Source organism: Polistes fuscatus, unplaced genomic scaffold, assembly GCF_010416935.1.
Source record: "Polistes fuscatus isolate 324 unplaced genomic scaffold, CU_Pfus_HIC Scaffold5, whole genome shotgun sequence".
Lineage (NCBI taxonomy): Eukaryota > Metazoa > Arthropoda > Insecta > Hymenoptera > Vespidae > Polistes > Polistes fuscatus.
This window is the reverse complement of record NW_025113129.1, coordinates 11,503,485-11,523,428: the sequence shown is the minus strand read 5'-3', so window position 1 is coordinate 11,523,428 and position 19,944 is coordinate 11,503,485. Positions and strand designations below refer to the sequence as shown.

At 31.7% G+C, this 19,944-nt stretch overlaps 2 protein-coding genes across 3 annotated transcripts; one reads left to right on the top strand and one right to left on the bottom strand.

Annotated features, from left to right (window-relative positions):
* The first annotated feature begins 564 nt into the window (after positions 1-564).
* On the top strand, positions 565-2,491 carry LOC122522147 (RING finger protein 11). 2 transcript variants are annotated; one of them, XM_043642961.1, is made up of 3 exons: positions 565-993; positions 1,085-1,233; positions 1,564-2,491. In XM_043642961.1, the coding sequence occupies exons 2-3, from the start codon at positions 1,105-1,107 to the stop codon at positions 1,954-1,956; spliced, it is 522 nt and encodes a 173-aa protein (XP_043498896.1). In that variant the 5' UTR covers positions 565-993; positions 1,085-1,104; the 3' UTR covers positions 1,957-2,491. The 2 variants fall into 2 exon arrangements, with proteins under 2 accessions (XP_043498896.1, XP_043498895.1); XM_043642960.1 differs by having other exon boundaries at positions 571-1,233.
* Positions 2,492-3,965: 1,474 nt separating this feature from the next.
* LOC122522146 (7-methylguanosine phosphate-specific 5'-nucleotidase) lies at positions 3,966-5,927 on the bottom strand. Its single transcript, XM_043642959.1, has 5 exons — positions 5,404-5,927; positions 5,229-5,327; positions 5,077-5,146; positions 4,356-4,939; positions 3,966-4,281 (listed from the first exon to the last, which is right to left on the bottom strand). The coding sequence occupies exons 1-5, from the start codon at positions 5,428-5,430 to the stop codon at positions 4,177-4,179; spliced, it is 885 nt and encodes a 294-aa protein (XP_043498894.1). The 5' UTR covers positions 5,431-5,927; the 3' UTR covers positions 3,966-4,176.
* Positions 5,928-19,944: the final 14,017 nt, after the last annotated feature.

Sequence of the window (19,944 nt, the reverse complement as noted above, 5' to 3'; positions counted from 1 at the left end):
CATTACGTTTTTCTTCTTATCGCTAATTCAAATGTTTATTCTTCATTAGAAATTAGATAACATTATTAATATGCGTAGAATAAAATTATTCTCGTGCTACTTCTAAGGATATAGAATAATCGCTAATAATTAAAAAAATTCATTCATCTTAGAAGTTTTCGCAATTATTGTGACGAACTTTTCTTGGAAAACTTTTTAATCGCTCTATTTAAATTTACGCTCCATGTACATAATGTATATATAAGTTAACAAGATACGTAATATTTTTCGCTTAATTTTAATCATAAATCGCGATACATATCGAGATTATTTTTAATTTAATATTTTCTGAATAAGATTATAATTGCAATTTATAGTTGTAGATTATAGTTGTTAATATTACAAAGAAATATATTTTATATCTACAACATAATAATATATTTAATTAAACGAATATAAGTTCGCTGATAATTGATTTAATCGATTTAATTATATAATACATTGAATCTTACGTATAAACAAATTTATTTTAATTTATTTTGTAAATAAATACGATGCCATTCAAAAGTTCAATTTCAAAATATTACGCAGTCCAATGATCAACATGGCTGCTAGACGAGGACCAATAGAAAGACGCCTGTTAAGTTCTTTTATGCAGCACTATGCATAGCCAATAAGATAATGCCTTCGTCCAATCAGATGGACAAACTGTTCCTACGACGAAGAAATATTAACAGAGTAAAAAACATTGTACCTCGATGTCAAATATTTTTTCTCCAATTTGTAACTAACTTCCATAGCCTGTTTGTCTACCTCTTTGAATGTGTGCGTGAGACCACTCAGCTGTTAGTTGTATGAGTATATGACAGGAGATGTTCTGGTCATAACAATTCGTGTGGTGTATCTTGTCAAAACGAGACGATTTGTTATATTCATCGTGCGATTGAGTTTAGTCTTGTGACAAGTAACTAAAGAAAGTTATGCTCTTGTAAAAAAAAATGAGGACTGCGTTTGGTACGTCTCATATTGCTTTGTTAACTGTTTTCTAATACGGCATCGGACTAAGTCGAATGAGAAGCCGTGATAAAGGAGGAATCGTTGATAGGAACTTGATTGCACATCAAAATGGGAAATTGTCTGAAACGCGCGGGAGGCACTCAACAGGACAATACCACTTTACTCAGCAGCAATCCCGATCCTTCGATGATCGGAAGTTCTTCGCAAGAAGTACTTGGATCTCAGATACCTTATAATGTAACTTTATTTTATTATTAAATCTATCGAATATTATTTTATTCAAATTGTTTGACATTTCACAAGTTTAGAAGAAGATGTTAATTATTATTAAATTTCTACATTTATTATTTTCATCTCTAAGAGACATCTCTATATTTCTTATTTTTATTTTTGTTATTTTTTATTTTCTTTTTCTATTTTCTTACTTTTTTTATTTTTTAACAAAAGTCAAAGTTGCTATACTTTTGAGTAATGAAATTTTTAATTGCAAATTATTGTACATGTAGTATATTTTACTTTAATATTAGTAAATATTTGGTTAAACTAAAAATATAATTATTTTTTTAGGAAATTATGGGATCTTATTATCCTGCGACAGCAACAAGAGAACATCGTTTACAATCTAATTTAAATGTCTCTCGTGGAATAGGAGTTGGGGTTAATTTAGGACTTGGCGTTACACCTGGTAGTATAAGCGAAGAAGAGCAGCAGGTACGAATTGCAAAGCGTATAGGACTTATACAACATTTGCCCATGCGGCAATATGATGGTACGAAGAAAGGAGAATGTGTGATATGCATGATGGAGCTTATGATAGGAGAAGAAGTACGCTATCTACCTTGTATGCATACTTATCATGCAGTGTGTATCGACGATTGGTTACTTCGTTCACTCACTTGTCCGTCATGCATGGAACCGGTAGATGCTGCTCTCATTAGTTCGTATCATCCTACTACCTAATATCGCAAAAAATATACTGGAGTAGTTGATCGGAAATCCGATTAAACTAACAGGCTAAGCAAAGTGACTTGAAGAATTGCTAATTTTATCATTACATACAAATGCTTGATTATGGAAAGACTACTCGATTAAAGGCTAATTATATTTACTATTGTATATGATATATATGCGCCTGTGCTAATTGATAAGAATAACAGTGAAATATTTTAATTGTGAGTATCCTTTATATGATACTTCCTTGTTATAAATCAAGTATTATATTTGAGCTGGAAGAAAAGAATAAGTTTTATTCCTGTAATAGAAATGCAATACCAACATGATCTCTTGTAAACTATCATGTATGTATTATTTTGTAGGAATATATAATATTCTTATTATTTTGTGGCCTGAGTAAACTCAAATCAAGCATATAAATAACATGGAAATACAATTTAATTATGTAGACGTAGATCTACGTCATGTTAAAGTAGTCGAGACATGGTAGGAAAAGTGTATGCAGTTATGGTAAACATAAACAATAGGGGACTATCATAATGTTATCTATATTTTTTCATTACTTCCTATGTAATTTTTATTTTTATTAAAAAGTATATTCACATGTAGATAATTTATAATTTTGAAAAAGTAAGCATAAATCCTACAGATTCTAATTTACTTTTGATTTCTTGCATAATCCCCAATTGTTGAGAAGTATGCAGTAGCTCATTCGTATTCAAGCATAATCAGACTTCTAATCAGGATTGATTGTTAAGCTTTTAAAAGATTAGTTATCTAAATATGAAATGCATAATGTGATCTAGTAAATTATAAGTGTAAGGGTGCGAAACATCGATGGAATCTATATTTTCATAATGAACTTGACTTGTAAGCATTTCAATTATTCTATTACCTTGAAATCTTTGGTGCATTTTTTTCTTATATTTCATAAGAATATCAATAATTGCACTATTATGTAATGAAACATCACAAAATTCATACAATCGCACATTGCATTGCATCAACATTGTTAATGCTTCCTCTAACAGAGATAAAACTAAGAATGATACAATAATTAATGTATCTTTAACTTGTATTAATGGTTTATCGTATCAAACTTGTTGCTGCAACTACAGTTTAATGAAATACTCTGCATTATATGAGGTAGCTACAAATGAACATTCACAAAGAATTGTATAAATTAAATTTCGTAATATCAAGAAAATACATATGGTTGCGGTGATTATTTTTCTATTGTTGAATTTGAGATCTAGATTTACATAACACACATTTTATAGGATATCTTTTAGCTTCAAGACAAATCAAACAATAATAAAAATATGTGTATCTATATAATGTGATCAATGGAACACCTAGGCTTGACTATAAATTGAATAGATTTGTTAAATCATCTTTTGCATTAATGATAAGTCAAAGAACAAGTAAATAATCTATTTCATACACCAATACATAGTATGAAAATTTGCTGACTAGAAAAGTGTAGTTAAGATGAAGATACGAATACAGTTTTAATATTTTATGGCAGCTTAATATGTAATACCGCTAAGTTTTTGTTTAAATGGGAATATGAAGCTGTGAAATAGTGATTTAATGATGATATAAAAATATACGTATAGTGATTTAATACAAATATAAATATTTAGTAACAAATTCTGTCTTATCAAAAATTTTTTTTCCTTTTCATTAATTTAATATTTAGTGTTATCAATATTATACGAAATTAATGTATTTTAAATGTTTTTGAAATTTATTAAAAATGATCAGTTCATATGTAAAAATACAATATTAGGGAGTTAAAGGAATATAAATTTTTTAAAAATTATGAATTCTAAGATATATTTAACAGTTCACATCATATCAGAACTTAATATAACACTTCACATACAATTAAAAAAACTACACAATATTCGGAGGCAGTGAAATTGAAGATTTATCAAAATGGAATATCGTTAATTTTTAAGGAAATCGGCTCTATTTTTGTGAACTGGTAAGTCAGCGTAAATATATAATAGTTTTCAAGTGTAGAAAATCTCTATTTTAACATAAATACATTAAAATATATATAACAAAGTATTTGATAAATAAATATTTAGATTTAGAGTTCAGCATAGAACACACTTAATATAAAAGCTTTTATACACTGTTAGCTTAACTTATCATTTATCTCGTGTTAAATATTGTTCGTTGAAATAAGTTATAAATAATTTCTAAATCTTAATACAATTATTTTAATATAGTTCTTAATATTTCTGTTGCTACTTGCATCGTTTGATCATCTACTAATACGATATCAAACTCGTTCATATAATTATGTAGATTTTCCTCTGCCTATAAAATAATATTAAAATATTTATAAATTTCCAAATATATTTAAAGTATAAGTTAATCAGAAAGAATCTTACTTTGTCATACAAAAATCCAATTTTTAAAACTGCAACTGTGTCATCCATACCATCTACCATATTTGCGTCTCCAGTAGTATCACCCATTAATAATACATGTCGTCTTCCTTCAATGACTTTAAAATAATCTTGCTCCAGAGCATGCTCATTTTTATTAAAAACATGTATTAATTTTTTATTTTTAAATCCGTCTATTTGGTTACCATTATATTTAAGAAAATTCGATATAATTTTAACATTATTAAACAAAACTTTGTGACATTTTAAAACTGCTTCTACAGCATCCCCTAAGCCAGCACTGAATACAAGAACTGGTATGTTTGCTTCATTTAATTTTTCCAAAAGTTCTTTGGTACCATCACGTAAAGGTGTACCATATTTTTGTACCACTTCGGATAATTCTTTAGGATCAAATTCTATTCCTTTTAATAATTTTTCAGCAGAAGCCATCCAATCGCTCATAGCTTCTATTTTTTCTTCTAAAGCTAAATTTGGATCTATTTCTATAGGTCTGTATTTTTGATACAATCGTTTGGACTCATTCGTATATGAGGATGGTAATTGATTACATTTTCCAAACAAACCTGAAATTGAAAATATTAATTGCAATACAATATATGCTAATAGAAGAATTATACTAATTAAATCGAAGCATCGAACATATGTTATAAAATGTCATATGAAAGAAAATTAATAAATCTTAATATAAAATATAAATTACCAAAGCTACTGAGCACCAGTTTGCCATCAACATGTTGTTTGGTTAATGTTAAGTCAAAATCTGTAACAACCTGTCAAATAATCATCAATTTTTATTCATATGGATACGTAATTTCAAATTTGTTATAAATGAAAATAATTGTACAAATGTACCTGCAAATGGTCTGGTCCATCCTGTAACATAATATTAATCGTATTCATTGTAGCATTTTTATCCTTGATATAAACATGTTTTGACTTGAAAATGGGAAACTGTGGATGAAAATATATATAAAAAATGACATAATTAACAAATTCATATATAATATAACAAATTAATGGTACATACATCATCGATGGTAATTTTATCGGGCATTTTGCTGCAAAAAAAAAGAGCAAAATTGATTCAAATGAATATTTCAATTGCATTTAACAAATGCACATCGTTAAATCTTTCTTTTCAAATCTTTTGGTCACTGCCCGCAATACAGTTTCATTTACCCTTGGCCTATTAAATTACTAATTCACCAACTCGAATATCTCAAGTGATCATCTAGCGAGTTTCTTAATTTGACATGTTAGCCAATGATGTTGCTTCAAAATGCACACAATACTATAAAGGTTTGTCATTACCTTTTGTTCGGATTCTATGTGATTTCAGCGACAGGTACGAATAAAATATGAACTACAAGTGCAAAAAAGGAACCTATTTTATCGATATATAATAAGTTTGTGAATCTACAGAAAATTTTCAAAAATACGAGGATATAATTTCAGAAGTGGTTAAGTGTGCTAAAATGTGAAAATAAGTTCATATAATTAATTTCCTTTAATTGTAGCAAATGCATCACAAATTCTTTGCATTTATTTTTAACGTGAAACAGTATCATTTCGTATTCCAGAGAATGAACATCGAAATTCTTTCCTGCGAATAGGTAAACTTCGAATAATTATTTTCCAATTGTTTTAATAAAGTATATGTAATGTTTAAATAATATTAGAATAATTATTACATATCTATTAATATATTTCGAATATGAAAAAACTTCGATTTGATGTTTTATTAGATGAAAATTTTACCCCACCTCTTCGAAGTCATCACTGCGCAAGAACATTAAAACAAATATACATTTATTAAAAAAAATACATAAAAATAATAAAAATACTAAAATCAGATCGTTTTAATCTAAAATTATATCAATTAGATGGATTATTTCCTTTATATACATGCGCAACGTTCGGAAGGGCAGATAAACAACTTTTAATAAAAGAATTTTTATAAAAGAGAAAGTGCCAGTCTCAAGGTGATTTTCGAGGAAGACGGTTAACAGAATACATACTCCGAACTTTTAGACAACAATAGACACTTCTATCGATTATTTAACAATTATTTTAATACACGAACATACTCTACTTGTATTTAAGATTTTTTTAACACATATGCATTGGTTTTAACATTACATACCTATTAACGTACTTTGAATATTAAATAACTTCGATCTGATGTTTTATTAGATGAAAATTTTACCCCACCTCTTCGAAGTCATCACTGCGCAAGAACATTAAAACAAATATACATTTATTAAAAAAAATACATAAAAATAATAAAAATACGAAAATCATAACGTTTTATTCTTAAATTTTCTTAATTAGATTTATTATTCTTTTTATACACGTGCTCAACGTTCGGAAGGTCCTGTAAACAATTTTCACCAAAAGAATTTTAACAGAGGATAATGACTCAGTCTAACGACGAATTTCGAGGAGGAGGGATCACAGAACATATACTCCGATCTTTTAAACAACAATAGATGCTTGCATCGATTAATTAACAATTATTTTAATGCACTAATGCACTCTCTTTATGTTACAGCAGAATTTTATCTTCGGAGTCATCACTGCGCAGAAGCATTAAAATAATTACTTAAAAAAGATAAAAATACGAAAATCATAACGTTTTATTCTTAAATTTTCTGAATTAGATTTATTATTCTTTTTATACACGTGCTTAACGTTCGGAAGGTCCTGTAAACAACTTTCACCAAAAGAACTTTAACAGAGGATAATAACTCAATCTAACGACGAATTTCGAGGAGGAGGGATCACAGAACATATACTCCGATCTTTTAAACAACAATAAACATTTGCATCGATTAATTAACAATTATTATAATGCACTAATGCAATCTCTTTAAGTTTCAGATTATTTAAACACACATATTAGTTTAAACATTACATATTTATTAACATATTTTAAATATTAAATAATTTCGATGTGATATTCTTTTCGATAAAAATTTCCCCCTCCAAAGTCACCATTATGCAGGAACGTTACAATAAATGTACATTTGTTTAAACAATTACATAAAAAATAAAAGAATATTAAAATGAGAGCGTTATAATATTAAATTTTATTGATTAATTTTATTGATTTTCTTTTATACACATGCGCAACAGAGGATAATTACTGAGATCATCGGTGGATTTCGAGGAGGAGGGATCACAGAGCATATACTCCGATCTTTTAAGCAACAATAAACGCTTGCATCGATAATTTAACAATTATTATAATGCACTAATGCACTCTCTTTATGTTACAGCAGAATTTTACCCTCGAAGTCCTCACTGCGCAGGAGCATTGAAATAATTACTTGAAATAGATAAAAATACGAAAATCATAACGTTTTAATCTTAAATTTTATTAAATAGGTTTATTATTCTTTTTATACACATGCTCAACGTTCGGAAGTTTTTGTAAACAACTTTCACCGAAAAAACTTTAACAGAGGATAATTACTCAGATCAACGGTGGATTTCGAGGAGGAGGGAGCTCCGAACATATACTCCGAACTTTTTAACAACAATAGACACTTCTATCGATTAATTAACAATTATTTTAATATTTTAATGCACTCTCTTTATGTTTCAGATATTTTTAATAGATATCTACTGGTTTAAACGTTACATACATATTAACGTACTTTCAATAGAAATAATTTTAATATATTTTTATTTTATGTTTCTTTAGATGACTTTTTTAAACTTAATTTCGTTACTGAGCCAATACATAAATATAAAATATACCGATTACTTATATTGTTTTTTAATCAATTTTTGGGTCTTCGGAAGCGGTTACCTCCTCGTGGTTAGACCCGGGCAATGGTATTTTACTTTCAGTATAATGTTTAACATATTTTATATGTTATACATTCCATTGCAAGTAAAATCCAGCTAAAGACCGCTTACCATAAACATTGTAATGATAATTAGTTTCTTTCATTTTCCTAATTAATATCATATTACAATTCATTACATTGTTTTCCCTTTAATACTACCTTCATATTATATCCCACATTAAAATACTCGATTTATTTATAGGAACACTAATCTTGTGCATTCTTTCAGATGTTTTTTGACGTGCAGTGCGGTCGGTAAAGCACGTCTCGGTCGCGTTCGCGTTCGCGTTCGCGATAAAAAACTATTTTATAGTTTTTTATTTTCGTTACCGTCCACCATCGTCATCCGAAGGGTAGGAGACCCATCGAGCATTCATCACTGAAGATTAAAAGTAAGTATAATTTTTCTATGAAACATTTTCTATGATAAATTTTCAATAGTTTTCGATTACGACGAAGATATTAATCGTTCTTTTTCATTTTCTGTTTCAGAACATCATTGCAATCGAGCGCGTAGGCAGTGAGGTACTCGAGTGTTTGCATCGTTAAACAAAAATCGGAAATTTTTCGGGTAAAGAAACTCCGAAAGTTTCTTTTATTCGGTTTATACGTGTGCCATCGTCATCCTAAGGGTAGGAGACCCATCGGGCATTCATCACTGAAGATAAAAGGTAAATTAATTTTTATATTAAAAATTTCTTTAATAATTACTTGTAATTTTTAAACGATAACAATGATTCTAATCGTCTTTTTCTTTTTCTTTTTCCAGAAGGCTAAGTGTTTGTGTTAGTGTTTGATATTTGAACTGCGTGCAATGCAGTTGTAAAAATTAGAATCAGTGTCGTGGTCGCGATAAGAAACACGTAAGTTTCTGATTTTCGTTGGAACCATCTACGGCATCGTCATATTAAGGGTAGGAGACCCATCAGGCATTCATCACTGAAGATAAAAGGTAAATTAATTTTTATATTAAAAATTTCTTTAATCATTACTTGTAATTTTTAAATGTTAACAATGATTCTAATCGTTCTGTTCTTTTCTCTTTTTTCAGGAAGGTAAGCAAGTGTTAGTGTTTGATATTTTAACTGCACGCAATGCAGTTATTAAAATTAGAGTCAGTGTTTGTGCGAACAATTAAAAAATACAATTTTTATCGCGAAGTAGAATCAGTGTTTGTACGAATAATTAAAGTAAAATTTTGATCGCGAAGTAGAGTCATTTTTGTACGAATAATTAAAATAAATTTTGATCGCGGAGTAGAGTCAATCTTTGTACGAATAATTAAAATAAAATTTTGATCGCGAAGTAGAGTCATTTTTGTACGAATAATTAAAATAAAATTTTTATCGCGAAGTAGAGTCAGTGCCTTTCGGTCATCGTCATCCTAAGGGTAGGAGACCCATCGGCATTCATCAATGAAGATTAAAAGTAAGTATATTTTTTATCAAACATTTGTATGATAATTTCAATGATTTTTATTACGACGATGATTATTAATTATTCTTTTCTTTTTATTTTTCAGAACATCATTGCAATTCGTGCGCGAAGCAATGTAACGGGAGTGTTTGATCGTTTATAAATATAATTAAAATCACGGACTAGAAGCACGATCGTTCGTTAATAATAAATTCGGTCGCGTTCGCGTACGTGTTCGCGTTATTTTTTAAATTTATATGTTAAATTAACTGCGAGCAATGCAGTTAATTGCATTAGATTTGTTCGTATAAAGTTATAGTTTTTTAATTTTAAAACAGTCGCACAGACTGTTCGCGAAGTAGAGTCAGTGAAGTGCATCAGTGAAGTGCATCAGTGATGTGACCGCGTATCGGGAGTGAAATTTTTCTTTGCATTGACTGCGTGCAATGCAGTCTTTGAATTAGATTGTAGAATCAGTGTTTGTACGAATAATTAAAGTAACATTTTAATCGCGAAGTAGAGTCAGTGACCGGGCGTAAATTAAATTCGAATCATACGCGTATGTAGAGTCAGTGTTTTACGCCGTATAAGAAAAATTTCGGTTTCGCGATAAGAAACTCTTTTATAGTTTCTTATATTCGTTTACCGCGTTATTAGAGTCACGGGAGTGCGCGGAAAAGTGCATCGAGGAATTCTCCGATGGGTCTGATGGACGAGGGATGCAGCTGGACCATTTGCTACGAAGTAGGAGTGTTTTGGAGCCACCGCAGAACTTCTAATGCTATCTGTTCATATTGCATACATGCGTCATTTTATTTTAAAATGCCACATATATGTAATATAACATTTAGCAGGTCGTGAGTAAAAATTTAAAGTCCCTCCGGTGCTCAATCATGCCGAGGATGAAAGGTCCCAATCGGCACGAGTTACTGGTTGTAATTATTCCAAAAAATTATTGACGAGCACATGAGTGATTTCAAAAAAGGATTATTCCTTTTTTGAAATTGCTCATGAAAACTGTATATTTTATTGTATGTTATATTATTAGTTCAGGATAGGTCTTCTTGTCTCATCGGTTAAATTCATTTAATTAACAGTGCAATTAATTAATGCACTTTTCTTTTTTATTACGTGTTTCGTTCGCGTTTAGTAGTGGTGAAATCGAGTATTAATTTACTCGATTTCGTCCAATAAAGCATGTAATAAATGTCTTACATGCATTGCTTCGTACTTAGTTTATTTAATCGCGATTTTATTTTTCGATATAATCAAAAAATGAGCAAGAAGACAAACCCATTCGCGACGGATAGACTCTGGCAATTAAGTGGTGGCTCAAAGCCCAGTTCTTTAATTAGAACAGCCAACTTAATCAAAGGAGTCGTCCGAGATTTTTTTTTAATTTTTTTAAATTCTTAAAATCTTTTTGAAAGTCATTATAAATGACTTGTAGAGTCATAGCCCGCTTAGATTTATTTGAGAACATTTTATTATATTAATCAATTTTTAGTTTAGGCTTTTCAGCATCTAATTTACTAATCCCCGTTTCTCCCCCCTATACTTTCTGCGTTCTCATCTATACGTGTGCCCAGGTGCTACTCGTATGGGTGAGAAACGGTCAGTATAGGTTTTTAGTTTTAAGTTTTTCCCCCCATTTGGCGTCTGTCATTGTGCTAGTGATTGCACGGTGTACATTGCACATGTGTGTGCGGTTAGGAATGTGCATTGTACATCGTTTCGCGATACGTAATACCGCGCTTATTATTTTTTAAAGTTATTGAATAAAAATAACTTGTAGAGTCACGCGTACGATACGAAATTTTTTTTTTAACAATCGTTTTGCATAGTAGAGTTACCGCATTTATTTGCGGAAACTATGATATACTCGTATATAACTAGTATGCAATATATACTAGTTTATACTTGTATTTTTGCATTAGTCATTATGCAATAATCACTAGCCTTGACAGACGATTACAGCAATTGGTACGTACTCCCATAAATTTAGAAAACGCGTTTGAACTAGGGTGTCGGAGGTGCCCCGGGGCATGCTCTCTAGTTTAGGCTTTTGCACCCTGGTGGTATGTGTGAGAACCGTGGAGTGTGTGGGTGGGTATGCATGTGTATTTTTTTGAGAATGTGAAACTTTAATTATAAGTAGGTAGGACCCCGGAATGGCACGTGGCATACTTGCACTTTTCAGTGCGAGTCCCCACCTCCGGGTTTTATACGGAATTGTCACAAAATTATATCTTTTTATTCTATCTTGCTTGACTTGTAAATCTTTTTTGTGACAATTCTGTAATATGTATTATGTATCATGATTCAAAGGGATTTGCAACCATTTAAGAAATTCATTTCTATTTCGATTCTATCTCGAACGAGATAGAGTCGAAATCAAATCCGCAAAACCTTTGATGAATTGATACTTAGTTTTAAGTATTATAACTAGCACTTCGCACTATCGCGATTTAGTCTTTGAAATGTTTCATATAATTTAATATAAAGAATAATAATAAAAATATTGCAAAGAAATGCATTGCATTTTTAGTATTATTTTTATTTCAATTCGATTATATTACTCGATAGTAAAAGTGCGAAGTGTTATTAGGTCATCGATTAGCATAATTAACTGCTCGGACATTCGATTAAATGTGCTCGTGTAATATGTGCACAATCGATGAACTTTTAAGTTCGTTGATTGTCCACGAGCTAGGATAGCTAACGGGAAACGCGAATGCATTTTGTAATAATTAATAAATAGAGTCACCCCCTAACGAACATCGGAATTATTTGCATAAATGTATGATGAAAGAAAATAAATGGAATTATTTCATATATATATTGTAATGTGAAATGTATTTCATTTATATTAGTGTTATAAGCAGTTGAGAATAATTGGGTGAAAATGTCTTGAAGTCGTTTCTAAATTGTACGACCATAATTGGCATATTATAACGGTTTGGTATTAGAATAGAATCGATACTTTACATAGTTAATAATATTCCTTTCGGCGATGAATATCTCTCGACCAAAAGGTAATAATTATTTTCATGTAAAAAGCTCAGGATGTTTTACTAATCACATTTTTCTTTTTCAGGGTTGTGTTAGGGTCGGTTAGGTTTTTTTATTATATAGAATCAGGGACGATTCTAATTCTATATCATTAATCGTTGTAATATGCCAAATTATGCGAATACTTTTTGGAACGATTGACGTTTTTGGTCAAAGATTCTTTTCATGCTCGCACGTAGGGAATGTCCGACAGTAGGCTTGAAGAAAGAAGAGGCTAAAAGCCGAAGAGGCCCCCACTTAATTGTGGCTCAAGAGGGCAACTACAGACTTAATGAGTTATTTTCAAGTTCGACAGCATGGTTGAATCTTGAAAATAGCTCGTTGGTCATTTGATATTTTTATTGTTTTATTTTTTTGTTTTGCTCGTCAATAATTTATAATGGTTATTAAGAATGGTAATAATTAAAATAGTTTGCTTTTTGTTACAGGTGACCATCGTTGGATTTGCCATACCACCCACCAAAGACCAAACATAATTTTTCCTAAAAATAAATCGAGTATTAAGAAAATTTAATTTTATAAATGATATTTCATTTAAAAGACAGAAAATACTTTAAAATCATGATAGAGTACAATACCATTCCCGAATTCCCGCTCCAATATCATATCATTTTCTAATTTCCTATTACCTACAGTTTCCCCACTTTTCATTCTTCATTTCATTTGTAGAAACTAATTATCTTATAATGTTTTTTAATGTCTCTTTTATTGTTTTAGGTATTAATATTGAATCAATTATTATATTATATATTAAATTAATTTTCATTTTATTTTGTTTCAGGATATGATTAATTCCAATCTATTTGTAAGTATTGGATTTTGATCTAGAAAAGGAATATGTTTTCGATGCATTCATTGGTTCTTCGCAAATCTATACTAATCTTTCTGTTTTCTGTTTCAGGTTCGTTTCCAGTATTTTTTTCAATGGGTAGCGGGTAGATTCTTTCTTTTCGAAGAATGGTCTACTTCAGGGATGCGACCCTGCCCACGCGAGCCTTGATTCTATCTTACTCCCAAGGATAGAATCATGTCCTTACCTAAAATTCCATCCACACCAAACGATCCTTTTCTTAATATTTTATTGGCAGGATGAATTAAGAAGATGAGGCAAAATTCTTTTCAAGAAGAGGCGAAAGAGGGATCAGAAGTGGACTGAGTTATGGTAAACGGTAGTATTTTAATATGTTTATTATACTTTAATATTGCATCGCACTCGTGAGAAAAATCATTATCAATGCACTTTCACGTTTTTACAGGTACCAAAATAATCTTTTCTTTTTCTTTTTCAGGTTCGTTTTTAGGGTAACTTTTCTTATTCTTCCCTATCCCTTTGTTTTTTTTCTGTTTCAGGTTTAATAGGAGGAGGATTTTTATCTATTTATTCTTCTCCCTTTAGCATCGCACGCGTGTGATAATTATTTTTCATGTATTTTTAATGTATTTTAAATGTATTTTAAATGTATTTTAATGTATTTTACTTGTATTTTATTTGTTCATAGGTTCCATGTTTTTTCGTTTCTAATCATATTTCATTCCTTTTTTATCAATTTGATATTTGGTATTTCACTTTTCTCTTCATTCTCAATAATAATTGCAAGGATTTTCCGAATAAAACTCTTAGGGTGGGGCCTAAAAGGGGGGCTCATAAAAAAACGTTCTCGGGGCTTTCATTTTCTTTGGTTTCGATTCAATTCGGATGGGGACGTCTTCAGGATGCACATCCCGGGTCTTCAGAAGCGGTTACCTCCTCGTGGTTAGACCTGGGCAATGGTATTTTACTTTCAGTATAATGTTTAACATGTTTTACATGCTAAACATTCCATTGCAAGTAAAATCTAGCCAAAGACCGCTTACCATAAACATTATAATTGTAATTAGTTTCTTTTAACTTCCCAATTAATACCATATTCTTGCACTCCTTTCCTTGGTTCCTTTTATCCATTAAATATAAAGAAACTAATTACTTTATAATGTTTCTTAATAACTTTTACATTTTTACAGTTAATTGTAAGTTCTTCGATTTTCCTTTCAAGAAGTTTTATCCGCGCGTATTGGTTTTTTATTAATATTATTTACATCATTTTTTTATTTATTTTAATTATTGTTTTATATCAAATTTTTGTTTCTGTTTATCGCAGATTTATATATTAATTTGTAAAAATATTTATATAATATATTAATTATTATTCTTTTTGCAGTTGTGTTACTAGCGAGCATTGCTTTTACATCGGATGATAAGTGATTTTTAGATTTTTCTAGATAAACTATTTCTATCGATAAAAATGTTTTCTCTAGAACTCATCATTACCGACGGTTGAGAGTAAAATCAAATCTAAGAAACTGCAGTTGCATTTAGAGGACACCACATACACGTGTCGAAGATTTCTAAAATTTCAATAATAATTATTCGTATTTTAATATAATAAATCGAATAAATAAACGATGTTAATTAAAATCACATAGAATCAAAATGCACATTGTACCGATTATACATGAAATTTGTACATATTCGTCAAAATTGGCTTAAAATAATATATATATATCTTTATTACGTTAAACAATTTCAAAATAATATATATTTTAGGTGAATTTTTGGAAAAATAAAAAATGTTGCAGATATTTTTAATTTAACGTTACTTGTCAATGATCGTAAAAGTCACATAGACGCGATTTAACATTCGAAATAGATTTAAGAAAATAAAATAACGATATTATTTGGCGAATAGACGAAAAGGAAGGGGGGGAGTGAGAAGGTAGAGAAATGGGGGCGGATGATGGTGATGGTGGTGGTGGTGGTGGTGGTGTTAAGCTATAACGTAACCGTTTTGTTCCCAGTAACGGGACATCGATATTGCTGAGGCCGCGGGAAAAAGTATTCAGAATGCCCTTCAAGAATTTTAATGCGTCGGAGAAAGAATTTATTGCAACCTAGAATGCGCAGTAATGGCGGAAATAAGTATAAAAGTCGTGGAAAAGGGTGCGCATTGTCGCCGTCTAATGGCTTGCCTCAGGGCATTTTACAGTAACGTCGTGTGCACGCACCACCCATGCAGTACTGTCTATCCGAGAGGGGCTCCGTTTAGGGGTCTTAGGCTTTTAACCACCCTAAGCTTCGCTCCATCAGGTGCATTAAAAGAGTCTGCATTCTTTTCGTCTTTAGAGAAAGAGCTCTCTCTTTTTTTTTCTCTCTCTCTTACTTTTTCTTTTTTTTTCTTTTTTGCTTTGATGTTTGGCTAGGTATAGATGTTTTATATATAGCAAACTATTATTCTATAAATCTCTGTATAGAGATATATTAAGTTTTATTCATTCGTAACCATTGAAATATTTCTATGATCTTTTCTATAGGTGTATATAGAATATATATCTGTGTGTGTGTGTGTGTTTTTGGAAAGAGGGTGAGAAGGAAGAGGGTTGCGAATTCCTCATGTACTTTAGCACGATCGAACGATGCGTTTTCGCGCCTCGCTTTTGTGGTCGTCCAAAGTACCGAGACTGTAACCATTTTCAAGCGCAACGAGCCCTAAGAGCGAAAATGCACGAGGGTGAGATGAATGTGTCTCCAAAAAGGAAGGAAGGAAGAAAGGAAGGAAGGAAGGAAGGAAGGAAGGAAGATGATTAGGAAAGTGAAAAAGGAAGAAGAGATGTATGCGCATGCGCATATGTATCGTAGAGAAAGAGACGTCGGAAGAAGGAAAAGAAAAAGTAGAAGAAGTAGAAGAAGAAGAAGAAATAGAAGAAGTAGAAGAAGAAGAAATGAAAAAAAAAAAAGGAAGAAAGTTGCGTTGTGGGGAAATAGCTGAAGGGTCCCATAAAGGCGTTCGCCGTGTTCCAAAGAGCTGAATGCGTCTAGACAGTTCCACTTCACGCAATGAAAACACCGCGAGCATCTCGCGCCGCCATAAAGTTTCATTATTTACTGATGTAACGTGTAGCACTTTTCTCTATCTCTCTTTCTCTCTTTCCTTTTTCCTTTATCTTTCTCTTTCTCTTGCTCAGTAGGAGGAGTACTAAGTTTTTCATCCACCGTTCTAGGCGTCTTTCAGTCTTCCGCATTATTAATCCGGAAGAAATTCTAAACTAGCGAGGAAAATACACTGACGGTTTTTAATAAAGCCATGCTTTTACATCTCGATAACGTAATTTTAGTTTTCATCAACAAATTTTCCTCGTTGCTTAATTACGAAATTATTATGACGATGATAATGATGATGAGACGATAATAAATAAAAATAATTAAATAAATTAAATAATTAATATATATTAATTATATTATAATAATGAACGGTGGTATATAATCCAAAGATCGTTTATTAAATGGCAAGAAGAGAATAAAAGAGAGAGAGAGTAGAAAGTTAGGGGAAAAATATTTTATCGCATTATGAAGAGGAAATTTTGTGTTGCTTTTGTTTTATATAAAGAAGACCTTAACTTTATCGCGGAAAATCCTATTCCTTGAACCCAAACCGGTATAAATACTCTATAAAGGAAAAAAATTCACGGGAAATAGGAAGATCCAAGTTGGAGGAGTAGAGTTCCCCCTGTTGGCCGCGTCAAAGGACACGTTATTTTCTACAAATCGTCAAAGGCGAAAGAGGCTCAAAGAACTCGTTGGAATTACCAGACGTCTAATTTGTTCTTAAGAATCGCCTTGAACTGAGTTATTTCTAAGGAAACCTTCCGGAGTAAGAAGAAGAAGAACAAGAAGAAGAAAAGAGAATGAGAGAGAAAGAGAGAGAGAAACGGAGCTCGTTTTCCAAGAGCGACAACTTCTTGAATCGAGCGTAAAGACCGACTTTTCACCTCGCTGTAATCAAATATTGTATTTCCGGGTAAGGTAACAAACAATGAGTCGGAAATTGCTGGATCGCGTAAAAGTTATTCCGGGCGTGAATTTCTCTTTCGTATAAAGTAAATATACAAACTGATGATGAGGAAGATGAAGAAGAAGAAGAAGAAGAAGAGTGAATAAGGCGAAGGGATGGAATACATGGGCGAATCTTAATTAAAGAGTAATAAGATTTCAATGAACGGTCTAGAAATGTTTCTTGGGTTCCTTAGTTTTAGACTCTGTTAACATCCAAACGTAGATAATATAATTTAAATAACGTTCTCACCTACGTATATATACTTGGTCTCTACTTAAATATATATACGAGAGTATATTATTATTATTCATATATAGAAATAATTTATCTATGCTTGTTGCGTTTACACATTTTCTCTCGTTTCGTTTTTTTCCCTCACACTGTTTATTCTTTATTTAACGAGAACGTTTCATCGCATTTCTGAAAAATGCATTCTTTTTAAAAAGAATCATATTTTGTTTTTTTTTGAAGAAGAAGAAGAAGAATTCTCAATCTTGTTAGGAGGAAAAGAACACGCTCGGTTATGTTAATCAGTTTGAACAGCTTTTTCTCACGTGATATTCGTATAACGACAACGTTAAACAAACGGATACGCGAGCATGTGTATACGTTGATACGTGGATATAAGATTAAACTGTTGGGACAGGAACGAAGAAGAAGAAGAGAAAATAACAAAGAGAAGAGAAGAGAAGAGAAGAGAAACAACAAAAAAAAACAGGAGGAAAAGTAGAATAGATACTCTGGAAGGATTATTCGTTGGAGTCTTTGAAAAGAACAATGGTGGTATTCTGAGGTAGGTGAAAGGGGTTCACGTAGAGATTCGTGAATCTTCCCAAATGCCATATCAAACGGATTTAATCGGGCACAAGCACGCGGAACGCGATGCGCCAGACGATTGATAAGTTAACGGCGTGAGATATCGCGAATGGTTTGGCCCTTTTGTATTCCCTTTTAAGATCGGCTGATTCCATTGCGTTTGGGGAGCACCGAAAGAAGAGAAGAGGATGGTGCATACAAGAGAGAGAGAGAGAGAGAGAGAGAGAGAGTTAGAGATAGAGATAGAGGACAAAATCCATGCGAAGCAAGCAGCTTCTCTTCTCCCTTTGGTATCCTTACTCTCCTATTCCTCCTTTCTTTGTTCGTCCTTCCGAATCGCACAGATTGATCCTTCCTCTGTTCCTTCTCTCTCTGTCTCTCTCTCTCTTTACCATTCCTCTTATCCGTTCGCTAACTCCTTTGTAAACGCCACACCGTTTAATTAGTATCTACGTCTTTGGAGATTGGAAAAGGTACGGATTAGAACGTTCAAAAAATGAAAGAGACTTTAGTCAAAGCTTTACTTTAACGTTTCTTATTTGAACAGATTAAAGATTATTAAATATCTCCTTCTTCAATAATTATATGTGTCATTGTATTATCTAATTTCATTTTTTTTATGTTCATCCTTTATTTTTTTTCAACTTTCTTCGTAATTGTTTCGTTCTTTTTTTTTTTTTTTCTACTTTTACTTTTACTTTTACTTTTACTTTACTCCACTTTAGTTTAGTTCAGTTTGATTTGCTTTGGTTTCTTTTTCTTCTTCTTCTTCTTCTTCTTCTTCTTCTTTCTTATATCTTTAACATTATCCGTCCTTCTTCTTTGATCGAGTACTTGAGCGTTAATACGCGCGAGAAATCGCATCCGTCACGAGAACTGTGTTTCTGGGATCCTCGCGCAATCAGGGCCGAACGAAATTACGGCTAAATCACTGGAGCGTCGTTTCGCGTCGCTTCACTCTGACACCCTCGTCGAATCTTCCTTCGTTCCGGAAGGCACGAGGACGGACGGATGGACGGACGGACGGACTCTGACGGATTGTATTAGGAAGAGAGATCGATCGTAACGAAAGTGTGAGGCAGAAAGAGAGAGAGAGAGAGAGAGAGAGAGAGAAAGGTAAAGGGAGTATCTTATTCTCTCTCTCTCTCTCTATCTTTTTCATCCCCTATTCGATTTAATTGCTTTCGACCGGAAAATATTTCCGTCCAATTCCGGCTGTGGCCTCCACTTCTTTTTCTTCTTCTTCTTCTTTACCCTTCGTTAAATCTTGTATTCCTCAAAGTTTGCCACGGAAAAGCCAAGCCAAGCCAAACCAAGCCAAGTTAAGCTGGAAAAATGTTTCCGTGCCACTTTTCATGACGATTAAGCATAAAAATCATTTCTGTTTTCCCAACTTAACTTTAGTTTTTTCCATTTCCTTCTCTCTTTCCCTTTTTCTTTCTTTCTTTTTCTTTTCCTCGCTTTTTTTCTTCTCCTCACTTTTTTTCTTCATACGATTTATATCGACCAAGCGGTTGCGACGTGAGCAATAATAGGAAGTTT